The following is a 22,329-nucleotide window of genomic DNA, read 5'->3' as shown; positions in this document are numbered from 1 at the left end:
AACCTGTCCAGGTGCCCTCCACCCAGTGCACGCTGACATAGGCTATAGTGCTTTCAGTTGGTATTGAAAATGGGAAAAATGTTCAGCATGGTCAGTTTGGTTCAGTGGCAGTTGATTAAAATAAATAATAAATATATATGGAGAAAAGTCTTCTTATATTTGATGTTGAAACTGAACACCACCACAAGATGGCCATTATCTATCAAACAAAAAGTGATACAAGGCACTCATGAGATGTTTCCCCAAAGACACATTTATTATATCCAAGTTTCTCATAATTCATTCTCTACACTATAATCAGAAAAGGGCCTCATTCATAACAATTTCAAGAAATACATTCAACCCTTAACCCGGAAGACAGTAGTATGCAAGTTGGAGTGTATCTGCTAGTGTAATACTGTATTTCACTCACTGATTTATGGAGGATTGTTTACCACTATGGTTGAGCGACGATATTAACATTCACTTATTCAAGGTTAACAGATACAATTGAAAATAGCCTATCAACTCGGCAATCCTCAGTGTACAAATTAGCTAACTTTAGCATTAATTTACACTGTACAATGTACAATTAATGCCTGAACTACAAGGACCTTGAGGTTAAGGCAAGGCAATGCTTCTCCTTGAATGAAGGCACATAGGTATTAAAATACACCTAGCAATCATTGTATAAGGCTTCTGTGCCTCTTAGTTCCCTTGCTTTTCATTTAGAAATTTTTTACAAATCACAGTTTAAAACGTTCCCCATAATACTTACTACTGTACTGTTCTTTGTTTTTGTTTGTTGATATGATACAACAAATAACATGTTTTCAGGTCAACACTGCTGACCATAAAATACTGTTCTCTGCACTGCAGCACAGTTGGTTTCTATTTGGCAGTGTTGGCTAAAAATGACCAGCCTCCTTGCTAGAGAGTAATTGCCTTTGCAAAATGATAACACATATGTATACAGATACTGAGAGCCAGAAAAGGCTACAGCAGAAGTAGAAATAAGAGAGAAAAATGAACATACACTCACAATTCTCACCGTTACATGTAACTTGCGACAGATTGTTTTTGGCTGCTCTACACACAATAGTGGTATTCACGTCTGTTTTTTTTTTTAAATATATATATAAAATTCATTTAGCATCTGGCTCTGGTGACCAGCAGTCTCAACCCTAACAGCTTCAGCACACATCAACTGAGTAAATCAAAAGTATTCTCTAGGGGTGAACACCAGGCTTTGGCTGAGAGTCTCATAAACAACACAGTACAGTAAAAATGGCAAAACTTGACTTATGTATTGGAGCACCTCGTAAAAGTTTCAAGTTGATTTGAAGATACTTCAGTGGTACAGGCTGTTGAACTGTGGACGATGGAGTGATTTTGCAAGGAGCCTTTACACCAGTGGTGTGTGTGTTTGTGTGTTTGTGTGTGTGTCAGTCCATGTCATCTTGTAGTAAAGGTGTTTTTTCATCAGCTGAAGTGCTTATGTTTCCATCTGGTGTCGTAGTCCCGTCGCATCTATTTATCTGTATCAAGAGCGGAGGAAAAAAAACATCATTCGAAAATATTCCAAATATAAAGAAAATGTTGGGGAGTAAGATTAAAAAACACAAGTTGACATCAACTACTGAGTAGGAGGACAGCATGTATGTTTTAAGGCTCATTAGTGCTGCTGAGTACAATAACAAATCAGGATCATATATGATACATACAATACCCATCACATTTGTGGAAAATAAACAATTTTCAGGCCATGTATACCGAGTCCTTTTAACCTGAGAATTCAGTTCTAACACAGGCCGTCTGAAAACAGTTGTACTTGTCACCCTTGAAGTGATGGTTCAGATTCTTACCCATATAATCGTATTTTTTGCTCCATGCGAGTATAATACATCCACCAAGTTTGGTCCATTAAGTCCTTCCCTGTCATGAAAATGAGAGCCTTACTTGTAGTGTACTGCTTCAAAATGAATGGATTAGACAGAGACGGGAAAACAACACGATTTTGAGCGGTGACACAAAGCCGTAAAAAATGTTTTGAAGGATGCACGGATGTTGCACTGCAGCATGTTGACACAGTCCGAGAAAAGAAAGTAGTTGTGCCATTTTGGAAGCCATACATGTGTTGCTGTGCATCAGTCAGAACAATTTTTAAACTTTGTGTTGCTACTCAAAACCATGTTTTCCTGTCTCCATCTACTTCATTCATTTTGCAGCCGTACACTCCTGATGAAGATCTCATTCTCACAGGGAAGGAGTTAATGCACCAAACTTGGTGGATGTATCACACTCACATGGAGAGGCAAATGTAACACAATTCTTTCTTTAATGTTAAAACGTAGAACAAAATAAGCATATCGGTATGCCACACACAACCAACTAGTTGCAAAAGAGCAACTGATAAAGCAGAGGGAGTATAAACTCTGTACGGTCATAATTCACAATCTGAGATACATATTTCCCAGCATGATCATTCAAACAAAGGGGGGTCCAGCACACGTGAGGGGGGAAAAAAAGTTGTTAAGCAGGAAAAGTTGCTACCAAGAGCTTTATTTCCTTTGCTTGTACCCTCACAATCCACCTTATGAGAGGATCTGCTGCAAGTGAATTTGTGGTTAAATTACACGAGACTGTGGAGAGATGGAATGATAATGGCAGAAAAATAAAATGAATAAATGCAACTTTTACTAATCCTCTTGAGCTGACAGATCCAAATTGTGATTGCTGATTTGCATATTCATACTTAAAAATATTAAAATTAATTAATCGGATGTATTAGACCTATTTCAGGACACTGGCTGTTAATTAATATGTATTTGTGTCAGTTGCATAATGAAACAAATGGAGATCATCTAAATGCCTCCGTGTGTAATAATATGTAATTAATTGCACCAGACTTGATCCAGCTCAAGAGGTTAAACATGAATGAACAAACTGTATGCTTGTGTTTTGTTTTTGTGTGTCACCCACCTGAATTATTCATGATAAATTTCTCCTGTGTTTCGTGGGCATGAGAGCCTTTTACCAGCTCTTTATCGGATGCCTAAAAGATGACCACATGTCTTTAAACCTCAATTACGCCAATTAGAGAAAAGAAAGCAAATTAGCAGGTGGTCTTGATCAGTTGGCTGTCACTAAGCCGACTGTGAAGCCAGCCGTAAGAAATGCAGAATGAGGTTTCATTTCAGATGGATGCATGTGCATAGGCGGATGATAGGATGGACATGTGTTCATGCAGTAAATAAATTCAGGTGGAACTGGTTATGGCCATGCAATGGATATAAGGTACATGCGATTGGTGAGTTCAATGATTCTCTGACACAAGCATTTACAATCAAAAGTTGTTTGTCTCATTGGTTTATATGCAACTGAACTAAACTGGGAAACAGCAGTATCAACATCTCTCAACATGACTCTGCACTGGAGTCTGGAGTACTGAGACTGATCCGCTCCAGCATGGAGTAAGGAAAAGTCGAAATCAGCTGAGCACATCTGACCCAAAAGTAGAGGTAAACTTTTCCAACATGGCTGAAAGCAGACGAATTAAAGCAAGCAGTCTAATTGCATTTGATTAGCCTCCAGCAAAGAGTCAATTCAGTGCTTAATCCTGCAGTTTTCTGCAGCACTCGAGCTCAAGATCAGTTTACACATCAAACAAAGATCACAATTTGGCAAGGTAAATCATATCCATATGTGCTTTGATTGCAATCAGAAGCAACGTTAGGAACATGACAGTATCACAAACCCCAGGGTTCTGTACCACTGCTAAAGCCAACGCCGTCGACCTCTGCAAACACACAACACCAACAATAAGTCACAGTATTAAAACCAAGAGCCTTAGCTTCTATCACTATGACTTCTATAACTTCCTTAGCTTCTATGACCATGGGGCAGATATCTAGTCCTCTTAGCGAACAAATGACCACTGACGGCCAAAAAAAGATCTACAAAACCACTGCGAAAGTTAGATGTTAACAATATAAAGCCTAAAAATACATTATGTACTCATTAGCTTTAACTGATTCGTTTATGGTATCACAAAAGTTATGAAACACACCATGCCTGATATCAAACACGGTGTGTTTCACAACTGCCAACACACTCGCACACACCACTCCCCTCCCCCTCCATCTCCTATCCCTCTGATTTCTCCACAATTCCCCCAACTAATGATGTCATGAATTCACAAAGTCCCATACAGATTGTCTAACTGGCTTGAAATATTTACTAAAACAATATTATGCATGACATCTTCGACTTCACAGAGGCCAGTGAAGTTTTATCTCTGATCTAAAACACAGTTTGCTTGCAGTATAATTATGATTCCTCCCACAAAAGGCCACACCCTAGTTGACTTCTGAGAATAACTACAATGCCCCAACGAAACAGAACGGCAGTGTTAAATCAACACAGATGACACAACACAAGATGAGCTGTGACTTTGTCCTGTCTGAAGAGGACTGCTTTCTGTTCTTGTTTTCCCACCGGTCTGTCTAAGAGAACTGAGACTGTGCGTTCTTGCAAAGTGTTGTAGCAATTAGTACACACGTGACAACAGAGGAGCAAGACTGTGCAGCCCAGAGATGCTAAAATTGACATTTGGGAACCACTAACAATCTGTTACATAATTTTGCTCATGCTGATGCAATGGCATTTTGTTCGAAAACAGAGTTCTAAATTTTCTCTCATCTTCTTATACGTCGTTATGCTTTGAAGGCCATCTTTTTTTTCACTGAAAATAAATCAGATTGCAAACCGATACATAATAGATTGTGCCATGTTTTTCCTAAGTGAATATGTTATGTAACGTTTAGTTGGCTTGGTGCTGACAGATGACGTAGACTGGCTCACATTTAATTCATTTAACACACACAGATTGGACTGTAAGAGGGGGTTAGCAGTTTAATAATATCAATCAGAGCAACTTTGGTGCTATGTCTCCTGCTCCTTTCTTTTGTTTTCATCTACGGTGAACATGCAAAACTCTGAAAGGTGCTACATGCAGTTAACACAGAGTGATCTTGCAGCCTGCATGCTGTGTGGCAGCCTTACCTTCAATCGTCGGTGCATCAGTCCAGCAACTATTATAGTCAGCACACCGAGGCCAATGAAGACAAACTGCATGTACTCCATCACAGCAGGCAACACAACCAGGTTTGTGTGGAACGTGTTGAGGATAGGGCCATCTATATACCCTTTCTGCGAAATAAACACAAGGGCAAAAAGACAACAGACATGATCATGTAGACAGAGGAGTGTACCACTGGATACACACATGCAGACACATACATATACATATACATATACTGTATATCTATAGATAGATAGATAGATAGATAGATAGATAAACACACACACACACCAAAGTGACATACATGAGATTTATACCACAAGCAAAACATGCATACATACATGTATACATACACACATACATATGAATGAATTTGAATTTTTCAATAATCAGCATCATAATTTTGATTTACATATGTTGTCACGTATCAATTTTGTAAAACATAAAAACACAAGTTGTAGCCCTTGCTTTGCCTTAAAGGCAGAAGTCTTGTCATTTTTTTTTTTTTTTTCCGTTTTACTGCATTTATTCATTTCAACACAAGGAAATCCAATGTAAATCAGCATTGGTCTGAAAATATTATTTTAACAATTATATAATTTATAAAGTTTTGCTAATTTTATTATTCTTCTTTCCTGACAATTTTAATAATGTAACTGACATAGCAATTTTCACTGCAAATGAATATATGCCCTAAATGTTGATTACTGGTAACCTTTATTAGCAATAATCAGTTACATATCAGCCCTAAAAAACCATTATCAGTTGATCCTTTCTTAAGATATACAAACATGACTGGGTTTTTGAAAACCGGACTGAAGTTATGACACCTGTAGTCATACAGATTCAATTAATCCCTTGATAAAAACTTGGCATTTTCTTTGGCTTTTCTTTCCTTGAAATCCCCAAACACCTACTTGTTTCAGGGGCACTAAAATGTCCAAACTTTAACATCACTGGTGAAAGACAAACGTAACAGATCTGCCAATATCTAATGTAGGCACTGGGTGACCCATAACAAATAGTGGTGAAGCATTTATAAGTCATTAGCTCCTTACCTCCTCAAACCAGATCATGGGCATCACCACCTCAGAAATCTTCCCAGTTTCTCTACATGGACAAAGACACATCATCACCAAATCCGAGGTTACGCGAACTTAACAAATAGCAACAAAAGCAGGAAACATCAATCATGCTTTCATATTGTGAAAAGATTTAACGACACTGCTTGACAAACAATAGTGACATCCTTACATAAATCCAGACACCCTCTTGATGTAGAGGTTGAGCTGAAGACGGATTGACACGTTCAGAGGGACACCTGTTTGCTGTGAAGGCAGATGGAAAAACGTGTAAGACAATAAAGACATCTCAGGGGAGTAAATATTGGAAACATGGAAGCCATAATTATCCACTCTTTCTACTTTTATAACAAGTGACAATTACGTTTCTGAGTACTGGAACGTGGAAATCTCAAACCGACCATCAACTGTCACGTTTCCATGCAAGCAAACAAATACAAAAGAAGGATATCCTGATCGACCGCAGTTTTAAAGTGTCTATTCCTGTCGGGGTCATCTCATGTCAGTCTTAATCGTTTGCATTGTTTTAGTGGAATGCGACACACTTAGCAACTCATAATTCACCTCGTAACCCCTCACATGGACAGCAGGCATTATGGATGGCTGATGCGACCAGGCTTTCTGTTGTTTTCATTAGGTTGACGTGAATGTGAGAACACTATTGTCTTCAAAAGGTCTTCAAAGAGGGATGCAGGCCTTCCCAGGAGGGTGCCAAACAGTTTCAGGGGAGGCTGACGTGGTGGTGGTGGTGGTGGTAGTGGGGGGGTGAGGGTGAAAATTCCTGATTGTTCTGCAGAGTTCAACCATTTTTCCTCCTTTCCCACAGTCAAACTAATAAATGCCTTAGTAGTCAGCCTTTATTATGTTTTTGGATTTGTGTGCAGGTTACAGTCACGTTGAACAGCAATACAAAGATGTTTAATTCCTGGATGTCTATGGAATCACGTGGCTGCTATTTGCTCTCACAGACATTCAAAGCGTGAGATAAACCAAGAGTGGGGGCACCTTTTTCTAATTTGTCCAGGGGAGGTCAACAATCTCAGACCCTATAAACAGCTGGTTTAAACATAGCAGTCTTAATCTCACATACATCTCCCTGTTTGCATGTTTCGATCGCCTGGCTCTATAAAAACAGGAAGGAATTGATTGGTTTGCATGACTTTCAGATGGTAAACAAGAGCGTTGCCTTTCCTTCCTTCCATATGGGGATATTGTATTCACTCTTCCCGATTAATAATCACTTAAGATCGCAATGCACAGAACAAAGCATAGGTGGTCAAGCCAAGTTGCAGAAAGAGCAAAATGCTGCAAAAAAAAAGCAGACGAGAGACTGAGCACTTCTGGTGGTAAAACAATGCACAGTAGGGCATTAACGTAAAAGTCGACCCGCCGTCAGTTAATGGCGTTGACGTTTCACCAGGGTCCGTCGAAAGTCGGCGCTCCACTACAGCCTCCTCAATGACACGAAATCCCACAATGACACCTTTGCAACTTTTGTAACGTCTTTTCTCCGTAACCTTGGTCTCAAGCCTCAAAATGTCCCAAGCAGGAAAAATGTACTGATCTTGCCAATATTATAATTGAAATGTCCTCAACATTTGGCCCCACTTTGTTTTGTCACGGTTGTGAGAGTGGTGTTCTGGCAGAACAAGCTGTGATTTGCTCTCACGAGACCTTCAGCGGGGATGCAGTGGGCTGAGGGGCCGCGCTAATTAATAGGGTTTTATAGTACACTCTAAAGTTTCCACAAACCAAATTTCTCTGGTGGTTTCTCATATGATCCACATCTTATTGGCCTGTCAGCCAAACACAGCTTTTCTTGATCCTGACCATTCCATGAATCATTCCTATCCAAATTAAAACAATGCCTGAGTTGCGTAATAAAATATCCCAATTCAAGACTTACATAATTCAACTCCTAATGTTAGGTGACAGTCTCCAGTCAACTGCAGTTAAAAGTCAAACACATGGGTACACACACCTCATAAAAACTAAACAAAACAAAACTGTCAGTGTAGAAGCTGAGGCTCATACTGTGCAGCTCTTCGTTTTACTGATTGAAGTCAACCGAATTAACGTTAAAATGTCACTTTTTTCCTCCCTTCTTTTTTATTTTACTTTTTCTTCAATTTTATTTATTTATTTAGTTATTCATTCTTTGCTTTTTGCCGCAATGTTAAGGTCCATCTCATGTATCTGTATGCTGTGTGTATATATTTGTATTTAATACTGTAAACTACTTGGTTTAGCCTTTATTGCTTTTGAAAACTTAAAAAAAAAAAAAAACACTGTCTGTGTAAGCAGTTCAACCCTCAGGCCTGCTGGATGCTCACGTACGGTGACCTCTAGAGTAAATAATAATAGAACGAGACAAGAGAACTGCTGACTTCTTCTGTCTTGTGTATGGACGGAAATCAGGCATAAATTTGTGCCTACAGGAAATGTCCTCATATAACATCTCCTAAAATGACAGCCGAAGGCACGGTCACAGGAAAAGCGTGGATTGTTTTAATGACATTATCCTGAGAGATTACAGAAATCGAAATTAATTGTTGAGGTCATTTCAATCTCTCCGTTTTGGGACCCGGTGTTTCACTGTCCCTGCGTGAGCCATCCTGTTCCCTTGTTTTTCTACTCTGTGACAATAAGCCGTGCGCATTATTTATTTATTTACAACATATAATACACTTCAGATTAATTACTGTAAAAGGCTGATCAGCAGTAGCGCTGGTACAAAGCAGCCAAAAATACAAAACACTCAAAATGGATTTGATCTGGAGAGCTGGCAGGGCTGTTGCACAAAAATTCATTTGAAATGGCCTCAAATGCTCTATAACTGTAGACAGTGACCGGGGCACTACCATGATTGTGCCTTTAAACTGTCCTCAAAATCATACATGCAATCACATGTATGAATTGTGTGTTTTTTATTAATGACTGGATGTCCTTGTTTTATTTCAGAAAACAACACAAGGCCTGGACATGGGCACCAGCCAGGCCGAAATGTCCCATGCTGAGTGCAAGGCCTTGAAAACTTAAGTAATACTTTTTTTTATTTATTTCACTTATTTTGTTACTAAACCATACCCAGAATGTGCCTGCAGTGCTGTTTGGCACATGGGTGCAGCTGAAACCGTTTTGTCTCACAGAGTGCTGAGCTGAAACACAAAACCACCCCAAGGCTTTGCTGGGATAGGTTGCAGGCTTTAACCATTGCTTTGCTGGAATCAACCAGTTAAAACACAAAATAGTGGCACAAACATACTGACTGCGTTCATCTTTCAGATAGTTTTTTTTTTGTTTTGTTTGTTTTGTAATGATTTCAGTTCCCTCTTACCATGCAATGAAACGGAAATTAGAGCTCAGTTCATGACATGTGGAACTGATCAAACGTTACAATGAGGAATGCAGACCGAGCCGGGGCAATGCAAGTGAAATGCCCAATATCAGTAGCTGATTTCACAATAGCTAAAGAGTGGCCAAAAACAAACAAACTAAAAAAAAAAAAAAAAAAAAAAAAACAACATTAAAGCATAAAAGGTGTGACAATCAACTTCTCCCATTTGTTACAACACCCTAAGAAAGAACACATATTGACTTAATATTGGCAATAGAGATTTCTTAACAACCCTTAAATCCCAAAACAATTTATATGGCTCCATTTCCAATTACCTTATCTCAGGCACAGATTACAGCAGCTGAAGGCGTGACTTACAAAGCCGGGCAGAGTTGCATAAGGAGCCCAGAATGAGCTGAATCATGACAATGCTATCATGTCCATCTCTTCCTGGAATTTGTAGTTTGAAGCAAGAAAAACACCCAATATTCTCAGGTGTGATGTGGCAGTTCTCAGAAAATTTGTTTTGGACTTTACCATATGGACACAAGACATTTGCACACATGAATCTTTAAAATAACCTGGAATGTTTTCATTCAGCCACAAAGGAAGGTTTAAAGATTCCCTGTTAAAAATAAATCTCTCAGGTCACAGGTGTGCAAGCAATTTAGATAAGAATTAATGAGCCAATCGCTCACAGGTTAACAGGTGATGACAGTATGTGCTGGGTAGATAAGCCCCTCATGTTAGCCAAATTTTGTCACTGTTTACTTAACAATAAAAAAATTATCTGACCACTTATCTCCATGGTCCACTACTCATGTTATGGCACTTCTGTAAATTATGTATTTGACCGTGACACAAAACATAAGACCTGGATGGCCATGACCCAGAAATCAGTCCACCTCTTCCCAAAGCCACCTAACAAGGTCACGGTGACATTCACAAGAACAGCCACTGATAAAATAAAAAATCTGAGGGGCTTCAGTGTCACCTGAGTCACTGTTTTGCGGGGTTAATCTGAAAAACAGCGCACCACCACACACCCACACACACACTCTTGGTAACCACCCCTTAGTGTCCCAGTTATCTCTGAAACAATAACCTGAACTGAAGCACTTTGTTCCAAATAAACACTTCCACTTGATCAGTTAATCTTAAATTATCTTATCTAAGGTGATTTGCCAATTAAGATGAAGGGTCAAGAGAAACTCTGCTTTGTCAGTGTTCCACCTGTCTTCCAAAGGAGAGTGTGTGAGAATTCACACAACTATTTGTTCAGCAACTTGCTCGTTCACAATGACGCCATTCGTCTATTAATCTGAGTATTCTCAAGTGCAGGGCGGTGGTTGTCTGTAATACCTGCACCTGTGTTTTGATGACTTGAAATGTTCTCAAATGGCAAAATTATCAGCCAAATAATGAGACAATTATCAGTTTTGTGTTTTCTGAGTGAAGAACACTATAAGGTGGCTGTTGCAGCTAAAAATTCATATTTGAAAATCAAGACATTTTGATTATATGTCATGAAATCTTTTGTAACCCTACATGATTTTCAAAATGGTTTGCTGCAATGTAAAATGTAGGTATCTTCTAATAAATGGGCCAAACATTCAAAAGCATTGGTATGGCCCTTTAAGTGTTTTATTTCCACAGTCAGGTAACATTTTATTTAGGTTTAAATGCATGGCCACATGACACTGCAGCCACAGCTGCAACAGGCATGATTTCCGTTTAGGTTGAAAGAAAACCATGAATGATAGGAATCAGGTACATGGCATGACGATTTGTTGAATTTACTTTTAACGCTGATGTTGGTGCTTGTGCGTGCCTGTGTGTATGTACTCTGAGTCTGTGTATTACTTACTGGGTGAATGTCTATGAAGAGGCCATGCTCATCCTCATTGGGATTAAGGCCCTGCACAAAGTCCAGCAGCACAGGGTCAGCATTGTAGAAATGAGGATGAGAGATGAAGACTGGGGAATCTGTGGCATGGACATAAATGACACAGTTATTGTATCGAAATCCCTTGCAAATGGATCAAGTCTTAAGAATTAAACAAAACTCTCTCTAGACACAGGTACGAGTGGTTTGATTCATGATCAAATTTGTTATGGGGTATACCTGAGGTGTTTTAGATTCCTAAAAACATATTCAGCAAATGTATACTCTATGGGGCATTTTTTTTTTTTTAGTCTAGGCACCACTTAAATAAATGCCTTGAAATTTGTTTTGCACAGCCATATCTTCAAATCTCACAAACATGACCTTTGAGCGACCTTTGAGAGTTGACTAAATCCTACGTTGAGAAAGTCTGCTAACTGAGCTCTTTGCTAAGAGTGCTATCTTCAGTGTCTCTAAGCTTGTCGAACAATCTATGGCCTTTCACAAGAACGTAAATAGTTTGCGTTCCAGGTCGTTTGCCTCTTGTCAACCTACTGACATAATCTTTGTGCACTATTGTCTGAAAAACAACAGAATTAAAGGAGTTTAGAAGCGAAAAGACACAAAAAAGTACATAGATAGGCAACAATCACCAAACCTTTTAAGGTGGCAAGCTTGTAAAACTTTGAATGTATACTCTATGTCTTTACCTCGGTGCAATAAAACAGGGAGTAAAGGATATAAAAAGGGTATAAAAAAGATTGATGTAAGATAAAGGTGTCCATAAAAAGTGTACATATCAATCAAGCTGTATTTATAAAGGCCTAGCACCTTGCATGCATATAAAATGCAGCTCAAAGTGCTTTCCTGTAAAAGTAAATAGTCGAAAATAAAAAAGTAAAAACATAAAAAATAAAGAACACAATACCACACAAAAGCCCCTAACTAAAAAATAAAGAATATAAAGTGTAAAAGACATTTCAAGTTCATTTTTTACAAATAAGCAAATAAATGAGTAAATAAATAATTGGATAAATAGATAAATACATTCAATCTAAAATTTTAAAAGGTGAGATACCCGAGGTAAATGTCAAGTCAAAAAGAAGTTTTAAGCTTGCATTTAAAAATATAGCCAGTACATATATGTCCACTCACTGTGTCTGCAGCTGCTGACGTTGAGTAGGCCAGACTGTCTGCAGGGGCAGAAGCCTTCATTGGGAGCGTAGTCTGTCCCATTGGCAAACAGGGTCTTGGGTGCCACATATCGATAAAGAGGGATGCCCTTCATTTCACCGGGACGTTGGTAAACCAGTTCCATAGATCTGAAACAGCAGAGGGAGGATTTTTTTATCAGTGTGGGCGAGACTCTGAGGAAAGTCAGGGGAGAGAATGATAGAGCAACGGAGAAAGTAATCCTGCAAACTGCTGTAAACGCTGTAAATGTTTACCTGCATGCATCAGGGCTGTAGAACGGCAAAGTGCTCTCCTTTGTCATGAAGGGTGGCCACATCTGTCCGGCCGTTCCATTGATCATGTTACACTGAGGAGTCCCCCAGTTGGTCAGCTGTGGACGGGGAAGACGAGCAGAGAAGGGTGAAAAAGATTAAAGGGGGACATAAAGTGAAGAAAACAAACAAAACAAGGGGTCAAGACTCTAAAAACAAGAGGTCAAGCACAACACCATCCAGACCCATGGTGAACATATGTGCACCCTTCTAAACATCCATACTACTGCTGTTTTTTTCTCTATACGGTCTTGGCTCGGGTCTACTGAAGTTTCTCACTTTACTGTTCTGGATTTAGTTTTGCACTGCAGATAAATCCTTTCACAGTGAAGTCCTGCCAGTCACTTGTGAGCATGTTAACTAGTTTGTCCTATCTTCTCCACCAGCACCCCACATGAGTGTTTAGTCTTCCAAAAATCAATAAGACCTCAAGATGACCCCTTCACATGAGCAATATCGGTGTGACCAATGCTGGTATTCCATGCACATGTGCTGGCGTGGCTCTAATCAATGTAAGTCCACGCGTCAGCGCAGCACGGCTTGGGCTTGCCTCTCCATTACAGCAGAGCCACCCACTTGGAAGCATGTCTTTAAACAACGAAGCCCCACTGGTTGCGTGTGGGTGTGCTAACTAGTTCTTCCTCCCTTCTCTACAAGCAGGCCACACAAGTTTTATTTTCCAAAAACTCAACAAGGCCAACTCAAAATGGCTTTACAATATTACTGTAATTAAGAGATGTGCTGAAAAACATTGTTTTACATGGATGGAGTGCCAATTAAATCATAAGTTTCACCAGTCTCGCTTTTGTGTTTCCTGGTTGTAAGCAGCTGTTTCAGAACTGTTCAGGTTCTCTCTGACCAATGAATGTTGACGAAATCCTCTGACATCACCACTTAAGCCGGTAATGGAGATGCAAATCAGTGCAGCATGGTTCAATTCAGCGCAGCCAAAAGTGCCAGTGGAAAAATGGTATAAGAGATATGCTGAAAACTGTGTTTTTTACATGGATACCTGCAATAACAACATTGACTAGTGGTGCACTGGACAGAGCCAACCTTGACAGGCTGCAGTCTGGACAACACCTTGTCATTCAACCAACAATGATTTCAACAATGTTGACATTTCACCTTTTTCAGGCCATTCCAGGAATCAACTTTATGGACTTTCCTGATGTCGTCTTTCCCAGTGAAGATATTGAACAGGCCAGTGTTGGAGTTGTTGAACTAGAAAAAAAGACACACAGATTTATAACCTAAGGACCAGACACTGCCTGCATAATCATGTGTGTTGTTAACTCAAACAAGCCGCAAATTTAACAGCGTCAGACACTTAAAATCCCATCTGCTAAAGGATGGTAAACTAGAACTAAACTAAAAGAGCCATTTTTGCAGGTCGGAAAAGCTAACATGTATTTTCATCTGGTCAGAAAGGACAAAAAAGGCATGGTCAGGCAGGAATAATGTCAAAATTGGCCAGTCAGTGTGGCAACAGAGCTGATTTTGTCAAGGACTTATTTTAATCAGCATTTTGTGCTTGGCAGCTGTTCACCTCAGACCCTGTATAGTGCAGTTTAATCTGAAAATTACTCAAAATATTTTTCTTCTCTCCATTTCATTGCATCCCCATGAGCAGTCAGGTAAAGTAAGCTCTTTTGAACACTCACCTCAGCAAAGAGTCCAAACTTTCCTGATGAGGGCAGTGTGCCCGGTAGGTATTTATTTAGGAAATCGACCAGTTTACTGTCATAGCCCCACATCAGTTCTCCGACTGTCTTGGTTAAGAAGGCCCCCTCGTTGAAAGTCCTGAACGTGGCGCTGACCATTAGACGCACAGCAAATGGCATGTTTTCCATCATGACAGCTGCACCCTGAAAACAGAGACAGGAACGGAGACGCAAAAAGGTGTAAGGAGAGGAATGAAGAGCGGCAGTATCTCTCTATGAGTGAACGTATGTATGTGCATGTGTGTATGAGTAATGTCTTACCAAGACCAACATGTTTGGAATTGTGACCACATCAGACTCGTTCCCTGCAGACATGGAAGGCTCAAAGAAATATCTTCGGTACTCTTTGTATGACACTGTATAGTTGGGATGAAATGTGATGTTGTCTTTCTGACAGCGTTTTCTGAAACAAAAGTAAAACCAAAAAACTGTTAAGTTTCAATGCAATCGCCATGTTTCAAAGAGTCCCTGAAAAACATGAAAGGTAATGAGAAGAACACAGTGACGTGGGTGACAGGGAGACAGAGGAGCTGTGTGTGCATATAACCTCGTTCAGTGTGCATATAACCTCGTTCAGTTTACAGCAGTATATTTATCATCATATAAATCAAGACTAGTCAATGGAATGGACATTGCATATATTAAGTGGCCTGTTAATACAACAAATTCAAATCCATCAGCAACCACGTATGCACTACTTACCTCTCTAACTTGGTGTTTAATGTGTTGAACATGGGATAATTCCTAACACTCAAAATAGATTTCTATATTTTTTAGGAACTTAATACTTTCACTCATTTCAATGGACAAATCTTGCATTTCACACATCTGAGGGCCTGCCTTCACCAGCAACTTTGAAGAAACATTCTGCATAGGAATTTGGTGCATGACCTAGTTAACTTCATGAAAGACAAAGACAACAAAGACACCTTTGGCTTATACTTTTTATACTTGCATTGTGTATCTATTAGTATTATATTCAAGGAGGACTTTGAATGGAAGATTTTTGCTCTTTTTGGGGTATAATCTGATACTTTACCAAGGGCTTGAGTACCTCTTTCGCAGTTGTGTAACACACATGTGCAGGACTGTATTCGCATGAAGTTATATATCACATATACACATTATATATTATACACATGTATTAATTCCCTAGACCAAACCCTCCACTCCACTAAAGGCCAAAACTTAGCCCTAATTTAAACCTTATCCTAACTACAATCTTAAACTTAAACTATAACCTTAACTCTTGCCTTACACTAAACTAAACTAACTTTAACCCTAAACCTCCTGTAACCGTGTGCTACCCTCTTGAAGGGAAGACCGGACAAACGTCCTTATGTCAGAGTACTAACTCATCTTCGTATGCCTGTGAACCCTTTAACCCCCTTACATATATGGGGCTGAACCAAATGTATGCACACATGTTCCTAGCAGGCTTGCAAAAAAAACAGACACCCTCCCTAAAACCTCCTTCTCCCCCTTCCTGACCTACATTTCACATATGTTTCTCATCACAGACACCATCCATACATAAAAAAAAAAACTGCTGCCCCTTGCCAGGCTTTACATAACTGACACAGTATACGGCTTTTTAGTGTGAAGTTACCTAATGGACAGCTTGTAAACAGAATAAGATATTGATAGCTTCTTGTCAGGCACTTTTGGGCTTTCTCCTTTCTATTCTCAAGTTCCCGTGTGGAGAAGACTTGGCTAAATGTCTGTAGCAGTAAGGTGTGCATGACTGGCCAAATAAAACTATGAGTAAAACACAGTCAGCAATTTCAGGCACCCTCAGCCATGCTGTTTCTAGAGAGCATCAAGAGGAATTTGGCTTTCTTTGAAGGATCATACCAGTGATTTCGAATGGTTGACCCATTTACTGCAATTTATCCACATTTTACATGTCAGCAAACCATTTTGTAAATCATGTGGGGGTACTGAAGACTTCACAACATATAATCAAAACCCCTTAATTTTCAAGTGCAGTCCCCGCTATCCTCTATCGGCCTGTATCTGGGAGGCTACCATCCACATCATATTGGGTGAGCAATGTTCAACTTGACAGTTAGAACACTGGAGCAGATAACTGTGTTTAACCAGGAGCTTAACGATTTAGCTATCTTTCATGATGTCAGTGATCCTGAATGTTTGGCCCATTTTTACTACAGTTCACCCACATTTTACATTGCAGCAAACCATTTTGCAAATCATGCAGAGGCACGACATATAATCAAAATCTGCCCATGTTCAATCACAGAACTGATAGTTCTCTGGCGAAGGGACTGTTTCATTCCACCCAACTTCCAGTCATCAAAAGACAACAGTGCTGCTGCTTTTGGGAAAACGAATGTGGACGACTTTATTATAGTGATGGAATACTGCTGTGAAGAAAGTTTGACGTCTCTGAAAGTTCATTTTCATATCGTAGTGGAATGAATGGAAACCAATGACTGGAGAAAAGAGGGATGGGGAGTGATATGGGAGTTGTAAAATATGACGGCTTGCTTTGAGAAAAGATCAGCAGAAACTTAAAGTAGATACATTTTGCAGATATCAGGCTAAACATGCAGAGTCAGTGGTATGGTGCTTTTTGGACAATCAATTTGAAATTTCCCTGTCTCAGATGTTATCTACAGTCCAGAGGTGAGAAGTGCATTCCATCCCATTATTGACTCTGCAGGACCGATGTAACCAAAATGACACATGACAAGCTATTGTCTTTGCATTGTCTGTTCTTAATCTAATTTCTGAGAATAGCTACAATACTGGGCATTGTCCACATCAAGAATTAGACCAGTAACTTTTAATTAGGTAAAACAGAGCCTCCATATCTAACGGATAAAGCTCCCATAATTTCACCATGCAACATCCTCACTCTGCAATTAAAATGTGTGAGCTCTGTTGTGATGCAGCTGAGCTTTTGCTCCACATAATCTTATGGGACGATATATGATTGAGATAATTCATATATAACGGACCTCCTACTGCCTTGTCTCATGTAGACAGTTATATAAGTATCGAATTGAGTACATAGTGATCCCTTCCATGAGCCAAAACATGACAATGCCGCTGTTTCTTCTCTCTCCATATGCTAGTGGTTATGGTGTTCCTGAAAATAAGCTTTGAGGGTACTAAATATGTGACATAAGACTGAGGACAAGCATTCCAACTGCTGTAATTAAATGTTACTTAAGTCAAGACACAGGAGATGAAATGAAAAATGATTTTGCAAGACATCTGTGGGCAAGAAATATGATGTTCAAAATCTGTGGTGCAGGTTCAGCCTATACATCCAGCAAGAACAGAATGTTCAAATTGCCTACCTGTACACATACGGTCCTTTCTGCTCCACCATCGGTTTTTCACCCTTCAGTATCTCCTTCGGATTGAGGACGTTGAAGAAATAGACGGACATATAGAATGGGACCGGAATGTCTTTCCACATTGTGTAGGACAGGTCATTTTTGGGGTCAATCACTGTATTCTGACATAAGAAAGGTTAAAGAAAAAAAGGACAAAGAATAAAAATGTATTAGCTTTTAGATTTGCACTGCGGAAAAGGTATGTCAGCCATGTCCCACACAAAATCTGTTTCCCATTTGAAGGACTGATCAGTCTGTTACTATCACAGCCACAATGAGTACTTGCAGTACTCTGTCACTCACTAGGGCTGAACAATTAATTGAAAGATTATCGAAACTGCAATTTGGCCGAGTGCAACATCCAAATTGCAGAAGCTGCATTAATGCCCTGGCCAACAAAGCATATTCTCCAAATTTAAGAGAACGTGTTTATTTGGTATGGACTCCAGAAAAAAAAAAAAAAAAAAAAAAAAAAAAAATCACACCATCATCACCATCATCATCATTTGAAGTTTTTTCACTGACAATTAAAAATATGATGCAAAATTTTCATTCCTATTAAAACTGTATTTTAGAAGTACATTTTCAGATCATAGATAGATAGATAGATAGATAGATAGATAGATAGATAGATGTTTGTTTTTGAATTATCATTATTTTTTTTACCAGATCATTCAGCCCTATAACTCACACATGCACACTATACACTCCCCTCACAGACTGTGCATTTCTCTGCCAGCCCACAAGGACCCATTGCACAGCCAGAGTGCCCATTCCCATTTGCACAGGCGTTAATCCGCAGATGTTACTTGCACTAACGTCGCCTGACAGTGTTATGTCAGCAGGTTGACTTCCTGCACAGCATCAACAGGAGCTCTAATGGCTGTCTGTACACCTGTGGCCGGGCAAAAACAATAGTCTGTCGAGGCTGGGTGCACACAAACAAGCAGCATGCATCTCTTACCATTCAATTGTTTGCCGCAGCTTGATGTGGCAAAGCCCTTATGACTGAACCTAACTCGCCTTTTCACCACACTTGACATTCATAATGCATGCTGTGCCACTGACGGAAGACACTTACCTTTACTATTTGGTCGTCAATAATCAAAGGTCCTACAAACACAAGAATTGTCCCAAAAAGTACCGTGAGAGCCCCTGCTACTATACATCCGGTCGCTACATTGGCTGTATTAATGGCCATGGCTGCTAATAGTGATCAGTGCGTGTTGCCTATGATGGCCTGGTTCCCCGTCAATGCAGAATCTCGACAATATACCACCGCAGACACTATCACCTCAGCAAGTCTCCCATCAGTTTTCGTGCCCTACTTCCAGCCGTGGTCGCCTTGTTTATACTCTGCAAGTCACGCCTCTTGTGCGCGAAGGCTTATGGGAAATGTAGTCCGCATGCGTCCCGATTCGTCTCATTGGGAGACAGTGTGAATGTGAGGAGAGAGTGTGATGCACAAAAGCTACTCTGTTCATAATACGCACTTCAGGCTACAATTTACTGATAGACTAGACTGGAGTGGAAAGAGTCTGCTAGGTATGCACACACACACGCACGCACGCACACACACGCGCGCGCACACGCGCACACACACACACACACACACACACACACACACACACACACACACACACACACACACACACACACACACAACCACCACCATCCCCCTTAAGTGCGATTATTAATGCTCTGGTAGCTCAGTCTTAAGGAACCAGGCGGCCAGTGACGCCCCCTGTCAGTTATACGGCTCAGTAGTGTGCATTGGCTATTATTCCCACCTTAATTGTGTGTGTGTGTGTGTGTGTGTGTGTGTGTGTGTGTGTGTGAGAGAGAGAGAGAGAGAGAGAGAGAGAGAGAGAGAGAGAGAGAGAGAGAGAGAGAGCTAATGAAAACCGGACCGGAGTCAAACTCCAGCGCAGTTGGCCAAAAAGGTCAATTCTGCACAAAATTGTAAAAGCAAGGAATAAACAACTTCCAGGTTTTATTTAGTGATTGTTCATATGAACAAAAAAATCATTAGTTTGAAAGAGGTGGGTGGGTGGTGGGAAGCCGGTAAATTGGCATATAAACCGATGTGTGCACATGATTTGAAGAAACTTTTGTGGAAAAATTATGAGGGATGTAATTTCTGAAACATGAAACATGGAACCCAACGTTTGCATGCTGCGTTTGCGTGTTTTTTTTTTTTTTTTTTTTTTTTTTTCTGTATAAGAATAGATATTCTAATGGCATAGATTTCACTCTCACATTAAAATGCTGAAATGAAAGGTTATTAGCGTATATTATTTAAAAGCAGAGCAAATGGTCATCGCTTCACAGACTTCACATTCTTTCACACTAAAATATTCAGTCAGTGCGCCGGTATAATCTTCTGTGCTCATTTTAATTGGTGCTTCTTCTATTGTAGAGGTCCAATTCTGGACTAATTGACAGTAAACAGCTTCAGTTTCCCCTGTTACTATAACACCAGTCTCAATATGCACTCTAATCAAAAACCTGTAGCAAAACTTTGCGAGATAAAGCAACAGAAACTACATTTCATCAGGGCAAACGTGCACATTATATAGGTCTAGGTATAATATATGACAAGACATTGAAAAAACAATACCATAAAGGAGGCTAAAACAAAGGAATTAGGCTAAAACTTCACACCTGCGCACTACAGATAATATTAATATTTCCCAACAGAAGTAGCATAAAATATGAATTTCTTTCTTCGTATTATTTTTTTTTTTTAATAAATACGATGCGACTGTCTTGAATGAACAAGTGGGGAATAAGCTGTAATCTTGCCAATTATCACATAAAATATTAAAATTCGTTCACTTACCTTTACAATTTGGTCGTCAATAATGACTGGTCCTACAAATACAAGAACAGTCCCGAAAAATACTGTCAGGGCTCCTGCGACTATAAACCCAATCGCTACTTTGGATTTATTGATAGGCATATTTTCTGTGCTTATATGCTATTTATCAATACCCGTTGCCTGTAAAATAAAATAAAATAAGAAGGGTATTTTCTCTACTAAGCTGTCTGAGCGCTTCAGACCTATAGGTTGTCCTGTGAGTAATTGCAGACACTGGCTCAGCATGAAAAGCTGTTGCGCTACGTTAAATCCTAAAGTCCAGTCATAAACATTGGGAGCTGTTCAGTCCTGCAAGAGGCCTGCTATCAGGCGTGTTGGCCGCGTTTATAGATCCCGTCCGCAGACCACGCCTCTGGCGCACCGAGGGGCAGCCGCACAGCAGCTACTACAAATTTATCCCGCATCCGTGAAAATTGGAGCGATGTCACATTTCAGTCAGATGACAACACGGTTTAAATGCACTAACTCTTGCTTAATTTCAAGTACCAAGTCGATGAGTCAATTTGTCTGGAATCACACTGTAATCAGTGCTCAATAATAAATTACTTTAGAGGTGAGGGCATCCACAGCTAGATAGTGCGGGGACTATTAGGGAAGCAGCCTTGTCTTCACTATTGATGTGTTAATATTCCCACCCTGGGTGTGACAGCCTTTTCACTTGAATTAGCCTATTGTCTTCCTTTTATTCAATGTGATTTGCACCCGCTACCTCCCAGTGAGAGGTATGTCACAGTAAAGAGGACTTCAAATAATTCGCTCATGGCTGCCCTGGCTCTTGATTTAAATGAGCCCGCTGTCTGGAGTTCAGAGATCAGAAACTTTGCTTATTATCAAAAGCAAACTCTGCGGTGTGACATGAGGCATTTCAGGGTTTGAAGAGGTATTTTCACTGTTTTGTCTGGACACAATACTAGGCACTATGTCTGGAGTAGTGTTACAAATGTGCTGGACAGCTGAGAGACAGCAGATTGTGCTGTGGCGAACTGGGCTTTGTGTCCACACACAGATGATATAAATGATCAATGAAAAAGGATTAAAATCTCTCGTGTGTCTTTAAGAATGGACAGCAAGATAAGGTTATTGAGGTTAAGCGTGGTTACCTGAGTATAATAAGGTGTGGTTACAACCTTGTAATTTTTACTTTCACTTACAGACTGTAAGCCTATGACCCTTGCCACAGGGTTTGCTGCCATTCATTTGTGCACACACTCTACTGGTACTCACCTCGCAGCAGCTTTTTAACCCTCTTCGGCTTAAAATTAGAACACAAAGCACAGAAAGTATTTTGCAGTATTACATTGTCCAGTTTGTTGGACAATGTTAGATCTTTACCTCTATACTAAAGCAAAAACAGGCAATTTTGTTTCAATATAGAAGTTAAAGGATGATCAAAAATTGCGGCATCGCGTCGCAGCATGCTGTGCCACATAATCCCAACAGCAGAGGGGGTGGTGAGTTCCCCACAGTGCATTTGTCCAGCGCATTGTC

The 22,329-nt window shown here is 39.9% G+C and overlaps 1 protein-coding gene across 3 annotated transcripts; it reads right to left on the bottom strand.

Moving 5' to 3' along the window:
- Window positions 1-235: 235 nt before the first annotated feature.
- scarb1 (scavenger receptor class B, member 1) lies at window positions 236-21,105 on the bottom strand. Of its 3 annotated transcripts, XM_030065787.1 has the most exons (13): window positions 19,042-19,304; window positions 17,922-18,082; window positions 14,857-14,998; window positions 14,536-14,739; window positions 14,000-14,095; window positions 12,815-12,930; window positions 12,522-12,688; window positions 11,349-11,467; window positions 6,317-6,390; window positions 6,121-6,172; window positions 5,044-5,190; window positions 2,962-3,034; window positions 236-1,517 (listed from the first exon to the last, which is right to left on the bottom strand). In XM_030065787.1, exons 1-13 carry the CDS (start codon window positions 19,159-19,161, stop codon window positions 1,510-1,512), a joined length of 1,479 nt encoding a protein of 492 aa, XP_029921647.1. In that variant the 5' UTR covers window positions 19,162-19,304; the 3' UTR covers window positions 236-1,509. The 3 variants fall into 3 exon arrangements, with proteins under 3 accessions (XP_029921647.1, XP_029921648.1, XP_029921646.1); XM_030065788.1 differs by lacking the exons at window positions 2,962-3,034; window positions 19,042-19,304 and adding an exon at window positions 20,803-21,105; XM_030065786.1 differs by lacking the exon at window positions 2,962-3,034.
- Window positions 21,106-22,329: the final 1,224 nt, after the last annotated feature.

This window comes from Myripristis murdjan, chromosome 12, assembly GCF_902150065.1.
Source record: "Myripristis murdjan chromosome 12, fMyrMur1.1, whole genome shotgun sequence".
NCBI lineage: Eukaryota > Metazoa > Chordata > Actinopteri > Holocentriformes > Holocentridae > Myripristis > Myripristis murdjan.
The sequence above is the reverse complement of the archived record's forward strand: the minus strand, read 5'-3'. Positions and strand labels throughout refer to the sequence as shown.

Coding starts and splice junctions, on each gene's coding strand:
- scarb1 (XM_030065788.1), bottom strand. CDS start 20,922: ATGCCTATCAATAAATCCAAAGTAGCGATTGGGTTTATAGTCGCAGGA. Junction 14,096..14,535: donor AGTTTGGACTCTTTGCTGAG/GTGAGTGTTCAA, acceptor CTTTTTTTCTAG/TTCAACAACTCCAACACTGG. Junction 12,931..13,999: donor CCTGGAATGGCCTGAAAAAG/GTGAAATGTCAA, acceptor CCCCGTCCACAG/CTGACCAACTGGGGGACTCC.